General features: G+C 38.5%; 1 protein-coding gene across 10 annotated transcripts in view; it reads left to right on the top strand.

The window, feature by feature from the left end:
* The window catches only part of DCAF6 (DDB1 and CUL4 associated factor 6), a 104,154-nt gene that overhangs the window by 75,636 nt on the left and 12,245 nt on the right, over positions 1-16,273 (top strand). For 6 of the 10 annotated variants that reach the window (XM_074598060.1, XM_074598006.1, XM_074598043.1 and 3 more), the window contains 3 exons: positions 531-614; positions 786-1,107; positions 14,195-14,333. In XM_074598060.1, coding sequence (XP_074454161.1) covers positions 531-614; positions 786-1,107; positions 14,195-14,333 — 545 coding nt within the window. Of the gene's footprint in view, positions 1-530; positions 615-785; positions 1,108-6,014; positions 6,057-14,194; positions 14,334-16,273 lie in introns of all 10 variants that reach the window. The other 4 variants (XM_074598052.1, XM_074598033.1, XM_074597998.1 and 1 more) reach the window with 1 other exon arrangement.

The following is a 16,273-nucleotide window of genomic DNA, read 5'->3' as shown; positions in this document are numbered from 1 at the left end:
GAGATAGTTGCAAATAAATATAAACAAAATTAACTTATCCTGCGCTAGGTATTTTCTTACATTTCTTTCAAGCTTTCACCATATTTTGTTACGTGCGGTAGTCTTGCTCAATTCATTGCCGAAAGGGCAGTCAAGTCAAATGACTGGTTCCAGAGAAATGTTTTATAAAAAAATAAAATCCCTTTTAATAGAGGGATAACTTAATTTCTGTCTTCAGAAGTAATAGCCTTCAGTAAGTGATCATCTGTTTAAACAGTATTAATGCTGGTTTTGTAGCTAAAGTGCTCATAGCACAGGATATTAAGTATATTAAGGAACAAGAAAGAAATACTTTTTTCTTTTTTAATGTATTGACCTGGGCAACTAGATAGGACTATATATACTGACATTTATGTGATTAGTAAAGTAACATGTGGACTGTGAAGGGGTTTGGTTTGATCTAGGAGTGCTAGTATCACGTAGACTTTCTTACATTATAGATGTGCATCTAAATGAAATCATGTATTTTAATATTAAGTTGTTTAATTCAGGAGTTCCTGATGAATCTCACGAGGAAGATGCAAGTGCTGAAGAACTGAAAAGTACAGATGAAACCGTGGTGACAACAGAAGCAAGTATGTATCTGTACTCTTTCAAATATAGTTATATGAAGTAGAGAATGAAAAACTAAATATCCAATGTAAATTCAGTATGCATAATTTAACTTCTGTGACCATTTATAATGTCTTCTAAAATAGGCTATAATCATCAATGCTGTGACTATTTTCCCCATTATTTTCTGTTAGCTGTATCAGATAAACCTGGTCCTGAGCATTCTGGAATACAACTAGAAGAAAATAGCCCCAATGTTGATGCCGTCTCTGGAAATGCAGAGGAAGAAGCCTCCTGTGAAAAAAGTACAAATCAAGAAATTTCAAGTGAAAGTACTGAATCCACTGCCAACTCGCTTGCTGCAAACGATGAACCTCAGCCACACCCAGAATCCTCAGGGCTTGCAGCTCCAGACGAGTCCTCTACCAGGACCTCAGCTCTCCAAGAAACTGATGATAGTGATGATGATCCTGTTCTGATCCCTGGGGCAAGGTATCGAGGAGGACCAGGACACAGGTTAGGGGAATACTTATCTCTACTATTGCTTGGCAAAATGCATTTTTTTTTTTTTTAAATGGAAGATCTAGAAACCCATGCTTCATATCCTTAATTAAAATAAGTTGTTCTTTGACAAGTAGCCAAGAGCTTGATGGCTGAGTCTAATTTGTCTGTATGTAAGATATGTATCGCTATATTTTCCCTCCTAGCCAGGCAAGCTCCTACAGATCTAATACCTGTTTGTGCTTTTTTCTTGCCTGCTAAATACCCCATTGCTAAGTATTTGCAGTTCTTTTTTTTTCTTTTTTTTTTTTTTTATTATTCTCCCTATAGTCTTAAGTATAGAAAGATCATTTGTGTACAGGGACCTGCATTTTCTTTCAACTGTATTTTAGGTGTTCTTACTTTGTCAAAGCAAGAGCTTTTAACTGTTGTTGTTCAGGAACGCTGTGTTTGTCCGTAGTATATACATTAAGACTGATGTGTTCAATTTTTCATTCTTACTACTTTTTTTCTGAAGGAGAAACTCTGTAATCCTTTTCCTTTTGTTGGTTATTGAATATCAGTATGTACGTCAGTAAAAAAAAAAAGGTAGATTACTAGCTGTTGTCAGTAATAAAAAATGCATTTAGTAAGCGTTGTGTATTTTTTTCTTGTAAAATATAAACAGCTGTACATACTTGTTTGATCATTCAGTAAACTTAGCCCCCAATTTGGTATTGCTGGTTTAATACTTTTGTTCGCTAATTTCAATTCTTGGACTTTTTAAAAGCTGTAATAATTATTTAAGCAACATCTCTATTGCTAGACTTAAGAGAATACCTTTTTTACTTGTTTTAGATGTTACGTAACCTAGTATCAGATGCCGTAGCTTTACTCCTATCCTGTTCAAAGGCGGCAGCATTTTCTTGCTATTAATTTCTTATGCTAGCAATGCAAATTCTTTACAGGAAGCATTACAATACGTATTCATTAGGAAATCAGAAGGAACTTAATAGTTGTGTATAGAAAAGGTTTTGAGTAATTTGCAGTTAAAAAAAAAAAGCCATAAGCCACCACATTGTCAGTAGTGACAAAAAGAACAGTCTGGTCATGCATTACATAGCACGAGTAATTCTGCTAACTAAATGACTGTTTTTATGAAAAAGCCAATATATACAGATTCTGTCTTAATCCATTAATTTTCCATGCAATACTAAGTAGCTGTAGATAAATACCTAATGGCAGAAATAGTTTCCGCTGCAAAGCCAATGTTTATTATGATCTAGTGATTGAGGAGCAAGCTGTGAAAAGCCCTGCAATTTTAATCCCATTTTTGTTTTCACGCAGGATTCTTAGCTTCTCTTCATGCACCTTACGTTGTCTTTACGATTTAATAGTTTTTGTAGTAATGTAATAAGAATGACATAACACATAGCTGTTACAATTTCCCACTAGTGGGGATGTCTTAAGTGAAGCCACACTTCACCTGACATGCCTGTAGCAGTTCAAATTTATCACATAGGAAGGATCATTCAACTAAATTAATGATTAAAATTCTTTAAGGAGCCCCCTGCTCCCTTACTCTTCCCCCGAACAAAATCTGGCAAAAGTTGCTGTGTAGTTGATACTGGTTTAGGATCGCCTCCAGGCTTTCATTACTCAGGTTTAATGCCTGACCACTTCGTTTTGTTCTGCTTTTGTGTGTGTGCGAGCAGTAAAGTTTTCTAGTTTTAACTTCTGATCAGTCAGATACATGTTTACATTACATTCCCTTCTATTCTTCTGGTTTCAGGAGTTTCTAAATGCCCTCTGAGATACTAAAGAAAAGTAAGACATCCTATGTGTGCTCAAAGGAATTTGTATTTCCAGAGAGAAAGCAAGCCCTGGTGGTCTCAAAGGCTAGCTATAAGTACTCTTAGTATTTATATCTCTCATGAAATAGGGTGAAAGGAACTGGAAGTCCTTTCTACTACTATGACAGTTTTTATAGCATATAATCCCTTTCATAAATTGGTCAAAGTTACATAAAATCCCTCTGGCCCCATAACTAGTGGGAAGCCACCTCAAAACATTGCTGCTATAATTGACTAAAATTAGTAATTTTATTTTGTGCTAACATACTGTTTTAATTGAAATAATTTTTTTCATGCCCAGCACTTACCATTTGAATGATGTTCATCCTGTCCATTTTCAGCTTTTGTCTCACTAGACTGAGTGCCAAGTTTTTCTCACTCTTAGCAGTAAAAACTTGTGGGTTTCCTGCCATAATGCTGGTTCCTGTCTGTGCTCCTCCATGTTCCACTTCTTTCCTGAATATGGTAGACCAAAATTATGCACACTGCACTGTTTGGATTTTGCTAGGATTAATAGTATGAGGATTACTCTTGGTCTAAAGAAGATTCTCTGAAACACAAGTGAGCTGTAGTTATATCCTTCTCCTGTCTTGTTTATGGCTGTCTCATAGTAGTGGCTTGTGGTCAGACACAAGATCAGTTAGTATATTGAAGTCTTTCCTACTTTGTCATTTCTAATTAATGTGTTCTTATCTTTCACCAGAAGGAAGCTCAGAAGTGTGACTGTCAATTTTATACTACTGAATTTCTACCCACCTCTTTTTCTCAAGATCCTACAGTCCCCTCTCTATTCATAAAGTTACCCAACCTCATGTCCTCAATGCACTGCATGAGTACATTCCTACATTTTGCTCAAAGACTATCAGCAATATATTAAACAAAATTGCCTGACAGACTGGTGCTTAACTCCACCAGTGTGCTTCCTATAGGCTTACGTCTTCTCGTTTCTCACTTAGTAAATTGTGTTATCTAACAATTCCTTTACTAAATCTCATTTTCTCAAGTTTATCTAATAATGTAGTTTCGGATGTGTCAACCTGTAAGATAATTAATGGCATTAATAGAGAAGTAATAAAGCAGATTTTTCTCTTTCTAGAATATTTAGGGGGGAGCTGCTTTGTGGTTTTTTGTTTGTTTCTTTTTTCCTTTCTGGAGAAGGTTATACGGCTAGCCTGCAATGATCTACATCTTGTGAACCTGTTGTATGCAGGGGCAAAACAAATGTTTAATTCTAATTTTTCTCTAGGAAAAAAAAAGAGGCTGTAGCCTTCTGAAATAGAATGCTAAAAGCTGTTTGATTAATAAACCTTTTCTAATATATAGCGTTACTTGTTTTATCTCCAACCAGTTTTATGTTTCTTTAGGTTGTGTTTTTATATATCTAATAACTAGCTATTGTTTATATTGAGGAGAAACTCCGCAGTTGGGGAAATGAGATAAAGGAAACTGTCTCAGAGTCATTTTCCCACTGGAAAGTACAACTTTCTTCACTGAGAAAGAAAGGGTAGACTTCTGATTCTGTGCTCTGAAATCATGGTCTTAAACTTCCTCTTAAGGAAAAGAAGTGGCAGAAACACTCTTTCTGATAGCTCAGTTGACAGTACCTGCAGTTAAATAAATGGAGAACTTCCTGCTGCATCAACTCCTCTAGTCTCACTTTAGTTTTAGTAAATGGATGTAGATTTCACATTTATGAATAGAACATTGTCCATTTTGCAGAGCTTTAACGTTTGCAGAGCTTCCATTATTTGAATTTTGTTTGGGTACAAATACAACTTTTAATGTTTTCAAATGGAGGATTAGGTCTTTTTCTCTCTTACATAATCTAAGAGTAGATACAAGGGACATATTATCTTTTTGTGGATGCTTATAAGTCTCAAAACACAGTGAGGACAGATAGTTTCTCACCAACTAACCTGCAATTGAACGGTCAGGAAAGCCTGTGGAACAGATACAGAAACACGACGTTTGCATCCGCTTTAATATTTTGAAAAGGTTTTAGAATAGTAGCAGCAAAATGTGTAGAAATGCCATGATCCTTTGGTTGATAAATTGCTAAGACAGCTGAATGTTGACTAGGAATCATCTAGGAATATTTTTGACACAGAAGGACGTTACTTTGAAAGAAATAATTGAGAATGTGACATCTGACTTTTTTTCTGTAGCATTTCTGTAGCGACTGAGCATCATTTATAGGAATGGTGAAGATCAGTGACTAAAAGAAGCTAAATAGTTATTTAATTTTATTATTGTCATCGGGCTAGTCAATACATGCTCTTTGTAACAACATGTATAAGTAATTGTACAGAATATTTCTAAATTTAAAAAAAATGAAACCTGTTGTGTACATCAGAACAGTTTAACTAGATACTCAACAGAAAAAATAACCTTCGGGGCATTTTAGGGAGTCCACAGGAAAAGATCCCTTCTCTTACAAATATGAGGAGACACACAGGTTTTTAAGTCTCGAAGTATGCATATAGCGTATCTTCTTTAAAATTTACGAAGTCCAGCAAATTTAGTTGGAACAGAGATGGATAGATAATATGGCTTGCTTTAGCACCATACTTTGTAATCCGGGGGGGTGGGGGGTGGGATAAGGGGGGGAATCTATGCAAAATGTATGTTCTTTATGCACAGAGAGTGCAATTTTTAGTGGATTGATCTTAATTTTCATAAGTTAGTCAAAACAGCTGAGGGCTGCTTTCCTGCTTAAACGACTGAATTAGTTTTGTTTGGACTCTGTCAGAAGCTGATCTATGAGCAGAGGCTAAGCCTGGAAAATGTTAAACTAGTAGGTTAAAATTTCAAACAAATAATTATGTAAAATGGAAATAATTATGCAGCTGCTTCCACTTCTGCTACGATCTGTGAAGAATTATTGCATTTTGTAAGATCAACTTTGTGTACTGATATGTAATCTAAATACTATTTTTTCTGAAATCAAAATAGTCTCATATACTAACACATTGAGGAGAAGGAGTCTTCTCAGTTGGAATACATACAGCGCATTTTGTAACAGATGCTAACCTTTTAAAAATATGATACGTAGCATTTTTGAATGACTTCAGTTGTTGTTCCCTTTACTAGATATAATATCAGAGGAACAGCGATAGGTGATAGAATAATGAGGTAATTAATTATTTTCTTCCTCCCCCCCCTCCTTTTTATTGCCATATAATGGATTTATCAGGTTCTTGTTTCTCATATCTAACTGGCATTTTAAGAATTGCTATACTTTAAATGCTATGAATTACAGAGCATATTGTTTGAGTTATATTTAGCTGCATGTATTGCATGGAAACTGAAAAGAAATGGCAGTGTATACATTTAACAACCTATTAACCTTTTTATTGTGTGCCATAGAAATTAATGGAATTTGAAAAGTGTGTAGTTTGTGAAAAACAAATACTTTTTTTTTTTTTTTTTTTTTTTATTCAGCTGCTGAGGAATGTGTCCTATTTGCATGTGCCACTGCTGACTTGCTTTGTCTGGTAGTAGAGAACACCCAGTTCTGGACAAAAATATAAGAATACATGTATCGAAGGCCATTTATATTTTTTGCCTGAACAAGGTTATGGAACTGAGCATAATTATTAAAGCTATATTTGATAATACATATTTAGCAAGATACATGCTACATCTTATACAATATTTCTTTTAATGAAGTTAAATGAAAAAGTCACTTGATCTCATATTCTTCATTGAAATACTTAAATGAATTAATTGTTGGGCAATTGTGTTTGGCCACACGCCGTAAGAGGGAGAAACTATCTGTGGTGATTTAATGCCAAAGGCTATATATAGAGGAAATGGCACAAAATAATGATAAAAATTAACACCTTGGCTTTGTGTGGTTGGAAAGGAAAAGACTCGGGATATGGTTTCATAAAAGACTTAGCCTGACTCCTATATTTTAAATGCCTACAGGAAAATAGCGCAGGCATGTATTTCTTTGTCTTATGTTCCAGTCTTACCTGCAATTGGAATACATGGAGTTAACTCATTAACTTTCTTAAAGGTTCAGGAATCTGTGTACTTTTTGAACTTTAAATTTCACAATAGGCATTCTTTCTATATTAAACATGCTTACCATGGAGTTCTTTGGCTCTTCAGAACAACCCATGGGAATATTTGTTTCTTATTAGTATAAACTTAATATAAAAATGAATGATGCATTCAGCATAGAATTTTTTATTGGTATATTTTTCTCTGATTTTCATTGTCATTCTGCACCATATCAGGTGAAAATTCAAAAATGTTTTGTAGCTGAGAATAGTTGAAACATTGATTGTGTTGGAAGGCTGGGAAATAACTTAGAAGTGCATTACAGTAAACATTTCCTTTTGTGTGATCAGCAAGTAAAATAACCTGGGCTTTAGGGTAGAGTTGATGTGCTGTTAACGTGATGGTTTTGCCCTTGTTTTTGAACTATCTTAATGCTTAAAATTTGAGAGCGGTAGTAAATCTCTTCCATAGGTTCAAAGGCTTCTAAAGGAACATGGTTATTTGTTAATTAAAATCAGAAATATAATCAAATCTTGATATTTAGAAAAGGGATCTATTTTAACATGGTGGTTGTGGGTTAACCCTGACAGGCAGCTCAGCCCCACACACAACTGCTTTCTCACTCTCCCCCAGTGTGATGAGGGAGAAAATCAGAAGGGTAAAATAGTGAGAGAACTCATGGGTTGAGGTAAAGACCACTACTATGGCTTATTAATTTGTCACCTTCCTGAGCTGGATTTGACTTTGGTGATGATAGCCAGCTCGTTAAGACATGCGGTTGGAATTCTTGGGCAGGAGCATGGTAGCTGGCAGGTGGATTCCTCTATGTGGTCAATGAAGAAACGACCACAGGGCATCTGAGAAACATGTTCTAAATTAATGGTTATAAGCCTTAGGTTCCCTGCAGGGTTTTTTTGGACAGGTAAAATAGTTCAAATGAGAAGATGGCAACAAGAAAGGAAAAAAAATAGTATCTCAACTTGAAAGAGCAGAAGAGAGGGAACCAGGGTTTCTGGTACTTAGCAAAAAAAGACAATGTTTCTCTGTGTGCAAGTAAATTTGGAAATGTAAGAAGTGACAAAAATCTTTAATACTGGAAGAATCGCTACTGAGCTCAATACTTAATGCAGAGCTGAGGCACAAGGGATGGAAAAAGGAAGCAAGTACACATGAACTTTACAGCCAACTGTTGCAGCCTAGTTCAGGGAGACTGATCCATCTGCGATAATGGTGTTTGGAAGAAGCAGGGTTATCTAGGGTATCAGATTAATCTTATGGCAGCCAGTACATCTGGACCTCTAGTGGAACACAGTTTGTAGCAGAATTCCTGTAGGTTATTTACAGATACAGTTGATGGAGAATTGTTTTTGGTTTCCCTCTTTTGAAAAACATATCATTAATTTTGACTGTCTCTCTTCGAACTAGTAGATGACTGCAGTTGTTTTAAAACATGCAGGACTAGTTAGCCAGAAATAGTGAAGCTATGTAGGGAAAAAATAAGGAGGGCCAAAGCCCAGCTAGAACTAAACCTGGCTTCTGTTGTCAAGGACAACAAAAAAAGTTTCTATAAATATATTAGCAATAAGAAGAGGACTATCTCTGTCCTCTAGTAGATGGGGCCGGCAACATAGTGACCAAGGATGAGGAAAAGGCTGAGGTACTTAATGAAGTCTTTGCCTCAGTCTTCAGCAGCAGGACCAGTTGTTCCCTGAGTACCCAGACCCCTGAGCTAGAAGACAGGGATGGGGAGCAGAATGAAGCCCCTGTAATCCAAAGGGAAACGGTGAGGGACCTGCTTCAGCACCTGGAGGTGCACAAATCTGTGGGGCCGGATGGGATCCACCCAAGGGTATTGAAAGAGCTGGCGGAGGTGCTCGCCAGGCCACTTGGTATCATTTATGAGCAGTCCTGGACAACCGGGGAGGTCCCAGCTGACTGGAGGTTAGCAAATGTGACACCCATCCACAAGAAGGGCCGGAAGGAGGATCCGGGGAACTACAGGCCAGTCAGTCTGACCTCGGTGCCTGGGAAGGTCATGGAACAGATCCTCCTCAGTGCCATTACACAGCACATGCAGGAGAACAGGGTGATCAGGCCCAGTCAGCATGGGTTTGTGAAGGGCAGGTCATGCCTATCAAACCTAATATCCTTCTATGATAAGGTGACCCACTTAGTGGATGAGGGAAAAGCTGTGGATGTTATCTACTTGGATTTTTGCAAAGCTTTTGACACTGTTTCCCACAGCATTCTCCTGGAGAAACTGGCTGCTCATGGCCTGGACAGGTGTACTCTTCGCTGGATAAAAAACTGGCTGGATGGCCGTGCCCAGAGAGTGGTGGTAAATGCAGTTAAATCCAGTTGGTGTCCGGTCACAAGTGGTGTCCCCCAGGGCTCGGTGCTGGAGCCGGTTCTCTTTAATATCTTTATCAATGATCTGGATGAAGGGATCGAATGCACCCTCAGTAAGTTCGCAGATGACACTAAACTGGCCGGGCGTGTTGATCTGCTTGAGGGTAGGTTGGCTCTGCAGAGGGATCTGGACAGGCTGGACCGATGGGCTGAGACCAATGGTATGAGGTTCAACAAGGCCAAATGCCGGGTCCTGCACTTGGGTCACAACAACCCCATGCAGTGCTACAGGATTGGGGCAGAGTGGCTCGAAAGCAGCCCGGCAGAAAAGGACCTGGGGGTGTTGGTTGACAGCCGGCTGAATATGAGCCAGCAGTGTGCCCAGGTGGCCAAGAAGGCCAACAGCATCCTGGCCTGTATCAGGAATAGTGTGGTGAGCCGGACTAGGGAAGTGATCATCCCCCTGTACTCGGCACTGGTGAGGCCCCACCTCGAGTACTGCGTTCAGTTTTGGGCCCCTCGCTACAAGAGGGACATTGAGGTGTTGGAGCGTGTCCAGAGAAGGGCTACAAAGCTGGTGAGGGGTCTGGAGGACAAACCTTATGAAGAACGACTGAGGGAGCTGGGGTTGTTTAGCCTGGAGAAGAGGAGGCTGAGGGGAGACCTTATCACCCTCTACAACTACCTGAAAGGAGGTTGTAGAGAGATGGGGGCTGACCTCTTCTCCCTGGTGACAAGTGATAGGACGAGAGGAAACGGGTTCAAGTTGTGTCAGGGGAGGTTTAGATTGGATATTAGGAAACATTTCTTCACTGAAAGGGTTATTAAACATTGGAATAGGCTGCCCAGGGAGGTGGTGGATTCACCATCCCTGGAGGTGTTTAAAAAAAGGGTAGATGGGGCACTTAGGGACATGGTTTAGAAGTGGCTCTTGTCAGGGTAGGCTAAAGGTTGGACTTAATGATCTTAAAGGTCCCTTCCAACCTCAGCAATTCTATGATTCTATGTTGAGTAATACAGATTGGGAACTGAGGTCTGTAGCTCTCCAAAAAAAAAAAATTTTTTTTTTAACAGCAACATGTGATATACTGTGCTTTAATAAACAAACTAGTTATTTAGTTGTGCAAATTGCATAGTTTTTTGTTTAAAAAAAATTCCTTATTACACTTCAGAATTTCTAAACATACGGAAAATGCCCTATGTGATATGTGACTTTTTTTTCAGGATTAACTTAACATGTTTACATCTTTTCCATTTCTCTCTATGTGTAATACATAGCTGTGGATCAGTCTGCATCACAGGGTTTTGTGGTTTTGGATTTTCTTTTTTTCTTTTGAACCCATGTTTAATTGAAAGAATATAATGAATCCCTATTCCACTCATCTAGGGCTTAATTTAAATGGACTTTTGATAATTGATCTTTATAACAATCGACTTTGAAGACTTCAGATCTGCCTGATCATAAGGGGAAAAGCTGTGCTGTGGTTCATGTCTGTATTCTTACTTTTGGAAGTAGTATTTTAAAACTTATCTTTCCACAAGGCACGCTCCATTGAAGTAATGAAAGTACCATACATCATTTTGGGCTCGATCTTGCTAAGACTACACACACCAACTTTATTGTAAAGATATTGCACTAAAGTACCACAAAATTTGTCAAAACACACTTAAAAAGCCTTTATAACTGCAAACCAGACAGTTGTACTGAATTATTCTGAAGTCGGAGCACTACCTACAGTATAAGGGCATAACTAAAACAAAGTTCAGTTGCATTGGCTTTACAAGACCTAATGGTTTCTGTACTATAAAATTAATAACATTAATCTATATCCAACATTTCTCAGGCATCTTCATTATTTGATGCCTGAATGTGAATACGTAATATGTCTATAAATTGATGGAGTTGCCTGAGGAGTGCCGACACAATGTGCGTAAATTTAATTATCTGACATTTTGTGCTTGGAAGAGTACACAGTTTGGAAGGGAAGCAGCAGCTCACAGTCAGGCTAAGCTCAGGCTGAACTTCAGAACAGTACAGCCCACTTCTGTAACTGCTGATGCACCAAGTGATTAGGCTACTATCTAAGTTTTTGTTGGCACAGACAGAAATTGCTTCTCACAAATATAAATGAAAATTAAAAAGCCACAAAGCCAAATATGTTGGATTTTTTAAATTGTTTTTTGTGTAACAAAAAATGTATAGAAAATCTGTAGTTATGGAAAAGTAATACTTCTTAGAAATAATAATTTCTCCTGTAATGTTCTTTAGATCAGGCCCGTATTTATCTTTTCTGGAGAAGGCTTGCCTCTGCCAGATTCCTGCTTTTAGCAGTATGTTACTAGAGTGCCCGATAACAGTATCACAGTTATAGCCATGTGTGCTTGGCTGCATTCTCCGTGTTGAATGTAGTCATCGACTTTACAAGATAACTAAATAGCAATCCATTCATTCCTTTTAAAATAAGACCCCAAATCAGGATTTTAAATTCAGAGCTGAATTTAGTTGAAAGATGGGGTTTTTTTTGCCAAAGGTTGCTTCTGTGCTTCTGCTTTTATTTAAAATGCATGATTCTGACTGCTGAATAGTCTTGAGGTTTTTTTTGTAACGTCTGCTTTCAAGCCTGGGGGAATTTAGAGAAGGAGATTAATTTTTCTAGAGATGTCATAATGAAAAATTATGCAAGAAACTACTTTTGGTTACCAATTAGTTACTTTAATACCATCTTCTAATCCCAAGACTTGTTACTGCTATCTCGGAAGTAACGCTTCTGAAAGACAAGTCTACTGCTTTGTCAATCCTAATGATGTTTAACTTCTCAGCTTTTTCACTGCACAGCTTTTATTAATTAATTAACGTGGATAAATACACCAAAAATACAAATAGCGGGCATAGTAAGTGACGGGTGTAAGGCTAGCGGGAGTGCTTCTGAAACCAAAAGGGCCTTACTGTGCTGAAGAGCTGTGTGTGCTGTTTCCAAAGCTGTGTGATCACTGATGGGTTTGGTAGCAGAGTAGTTGTTATGACATGATTCTTTTACTTTGTTATGCAAACCCCACCTTTTTTAAAAACAAGTACAAAACCAAATACATACAAATAATTGTTTAAAGTTTCTGTGCTTTATATAGCTTATCATATACACGCCACCCGTCTTTTTCCTTCACATAGAAGTAAGCTGTTGAGAATAGTTCTGTGATCTTTAAAGCACAGTAAATAAAGAACTTGAGGTTCTTTTTGTTCCTCCATTGTAAGAAGACGTTGTGAAGAACCCTCTTCTTAAATCTGTTGAAAGTTAAAGTTGAGAGTCCGTATAATATAAGGACTAACTAGCAAATACAGTATATTTATTCAGTGTAGTATAAGAAGGAGGAACTAGAAAATTGCCTGCATATGAGATTTTGAGGGGACAAAAAACACTCATAAAGGAAAGTAGTAGTAGTCTATTTTTTCTGGGATTGTTTGCTACACAAATTTCTAAGGAATGTATTATGATAAATAGTCCACTGTTAAGTAGATCTATTGGCTAGTGCTTACAAATCTCTTCTAGTTTCTATAAAAAATAAGTATTAGAATATCTTTTGAAAACTTAGCTGTATTAGATGATCTGTCTTAGTATGACAGTTTGTGGTTCATTTTGGTTTGGTTTTTGGTTTGTTTTTTTTTAAATAATATCTGTATGAATGACTCATTGTTTGCATTCATTTTCCTTCTTTACCTAGCTGTAGGATAACACTTAACTTTACCTTACTTTTTTTGGTCCAACTTTCTCCTATAACAAAAACGAAACAAAAATCTAAGCCAGACCACTGGCTGAGAGAATTAGTTATGAGGGAGATCTGGTGGTGTTTTTTCTGGAAAAGAGGATTTGTTGCAAGAGGATTAGTGACTAAAACATTATACCACATCACTCGTGGACAAATTCAGGTTACTAGCTTTCTGGTAGCAGTATACTGAAGTTGCAAATATGTTCAGTTCTGCCTGAGTTTACTTTCCAGGATCACATAAAGGCTGTTATACTTTGATTCCTTGCATTCTGGTAAAATCTATACCTGCCCCGTTCTGAAAATGACATTCCCCTAGGACTGTTTAGAACCTCAAAGCTAACAGCAACCCTGACACGGAATAAAAGAAAAAGAGTTAGGGGCAGGTGTTGAGAATTGGCACTTGGTTATATCTGGAATTATGGGGATCTGCAAACTTAGAGCTAAATAGGAAAAAATGGGCACCAGGGTCTCTTCATAGATTAATGAAAAAGTAGATTCCTGGAACTAAACAGTCACAAAACAAAATATATAGTTTAGATAATTTTTTTCTGTTATTTTCAGGAATCTTCAGCTGTGTCCCTCACTGCTAACGTATTGGATAGTTGCTACAATAATTGATCTCAAACCATCTCTTGACTTAGTAGGAACTTTCTTAAAGCTGTCTAAATCATGAGTCTCATCATACAGAAATAGTGAAGAGAAATACATTTAATGAAATTATGGTGAAAAATCAAATCACACCGGAAGGCATGCTAGATCCTTAATAACTTTTTACATTTTAAAAATGTCTGTTTAGGCGTAGATTTTTCATTTCAGAATTTTGCTGCCTCATTATGGGTGGAAGATATCTCTAGCAATGAAGAATAAAATAGCATGTGAATTTTGCCAACAGCTGAAGTTTGTTCTTCAGAGAGGGCATAAAATGTTGCATCACTTGACATTCCACTGTCTTGCATGCTATTCTTGTTCTAAGCCAGGATGGAAAAAATTAAAGTCTGTAATTTTACATTTGGGGTAATGTTGATGTATGTTCCAAACTTATGGAGAATGTGTTTGAGTGCTTAATTATTATTTTATAGTCCTTTTTGATAGCCCATTTCAGTGTTTGGAGATGGACTTTCAGTAGTGTTCTCTTTGTCTACAATTTATAGACGATCTGCTGTTGCCCGCATTCAGGAGCTCTTCAGAAGGAGGAAAGAAAGAAAAGAAATGGAAGAACTGGAAACGTTGAATATTAGACGTCCTTTAATAAAGATGGTTTATAAAGGTCATCGGAACTCCCGAACAATGGTACAAATGCTTTGTCTGTTTTGGGAACTGTAGAGATTTTATGGACTGAATCAGCGTAGCTGCCACATTGATATGCTTGCCAAAAAGGATATTGTAATGCATTGTAAGCACTTTTTCTTGTATAGTCAGTTGGAAGCCACATAATTTCCTCTAAATGAAAATTAAAATTAGTGAGTCATGTGTCACCATGCTAGGCATTTAAGTTTTCTTGAGTTTAAGACTCTCTCCCCTTAACTTCCTTTGAAATCTTGGGTATTTTTCCTTAACTTCTTGTTTCATTTTTGTCTGTCATCTTAAGTGGTATAAAATGTGCCTACCTTCAAAATTATTATTTAATTCTTGCTTTCCCTTCCAAGCTCTTTAAAGTTAAGAGATTAAATAATAATTTTGAACAGCTTGGAATCACAGAATCACAGAATCTTCAGAGTTGGAAGGGACCTCTAGAGATCATCTAGTCCAACTCCCCTGCTAGAGCAGGATTGCCTAGAGCACATCACTCAGGACTGCATCCAGGCGAGCCTTGAAAGTCTCCAGAGAAGGGGACTCCACAACCTCCCTGGGCAGCCTGTTCCAGTGCTCTGTCACCCTCACTGTAAAGAAGTTTTTCCGTGTATTTGATCGGAACTTCCTATGTTCCAACTTGTGCCCATTGCCCCTCGTCCTGTCACTGGGAACCATTGAAAAGAGTCTGGCACCATCCTCCTTCAGCTCACCCTTTACGTACTTGTATGCCATAATAAGGTCTCCCCTCAGCCTTCTCTTCTCCAGGCTAAAGAGTCCCAGCTCTCTCAGGCTTTCCTCATAAGGGAGATGCTTCAGTCCCTCAATCATCTTAGTTGCCCTACATTGGATTCTCTCCAGCAGTTCCCTGTCTCTCTTGAACTGGGGAGCCCAAAACTGGACACAGTATTCCAGTTGTGGCCTCACCAGTGCAGAGTAGAGGGGGAGAATGACCTCCCTCGACCTACTGGCCACACTCTTCCCTCTGCAGCCCAGGATTCCATTGGCCTTTTTGGCAACAAGGGCACATTGTTGGCTCATGGATAATTTACTGTCTACCAGGACCCCCAGATCCTTCTCCTCAGAACTACTTCCCAGCAGGTCCACCCCTAACCTATCCTGGTGCTTAGCATTCTTCCTCCCCAGGTGGAGGACCTTGCACTTGCTTTTGTTGAACCTCATTAGGTTCTTCTCTGCCCAGCTCTCCAGCCTGTCCGGGTCACGCTGGATAGCGGCACGACCCTCTGGAGTGTCAGCCACCCCTCCCAGTTTGGTATCATCAGCGAACTTGCTGAGGATACACTCTGTCCCATCATCCAGGTCATTAATGAATATACTAAACAAAATTGGACGAAGTAGTGACCCCTGGGGGACACCACTGGTTACAGGCCTCCAACTAGGCTCTATGCCGCTGATCACAACCCTCTGAGTTCTGTTACACAGCCAGCTCTCAATCTACCTCAGTGTCACCTCATCTAGCCCATACTTCCTCAGCTTCCTAATGAGGATGTTATGGGAGCATCTACCTTGCTAAAGTCAAGGTAGATGACATCTACGGCTCTCCCCTCATCCAGCCAACCAGTTATAACATCATAGAAAGCTATCAGATTGGTCAAGCATGATTTACCCTTGGTAAATCCATGTTGACCACTTCCAGTAACTTCCTGTTCCTCAACGTGTTTGGAGACGACATCCAGAATGAGTCGCTCCATTACCTTCCCAGGGACAGAGGTGAGACTAACTGGCCTGTAGTTCCTTGGGTCCTCCTTCTTGCTTTTTTTGAAGATTGGAGTGATGTCAGCCTTCCTCCAGTCCTCAGGCACCTCTCCTGTTCCCCATGACCTTTCAAAGACGATGGAGAGTGGTCCAGCAGTAACATCTGCCAGTTCTCTCAGCACTCGCGGGTGCATCCCGTCAGGGCCCATGGACTTATGAATGTC

Source organism: Larus michahellis, chromosome 1 (assembly GCF_964199755.1).
Source record: "Larus michahellis chromosome 1, bLarMic1.1, whole genome shotgun sequence".
Lineage (NCBI taxonomy): Eukaryota > Metazoa > Chordata > Aves > Charadriiformes > Laridae > Larus > Larus michahellis.
The sequence above is the reverse complement of the archived record's forward strand: the minus strand, read 5'-3'. Positions and strand labels throughout refer to the sequence as shown.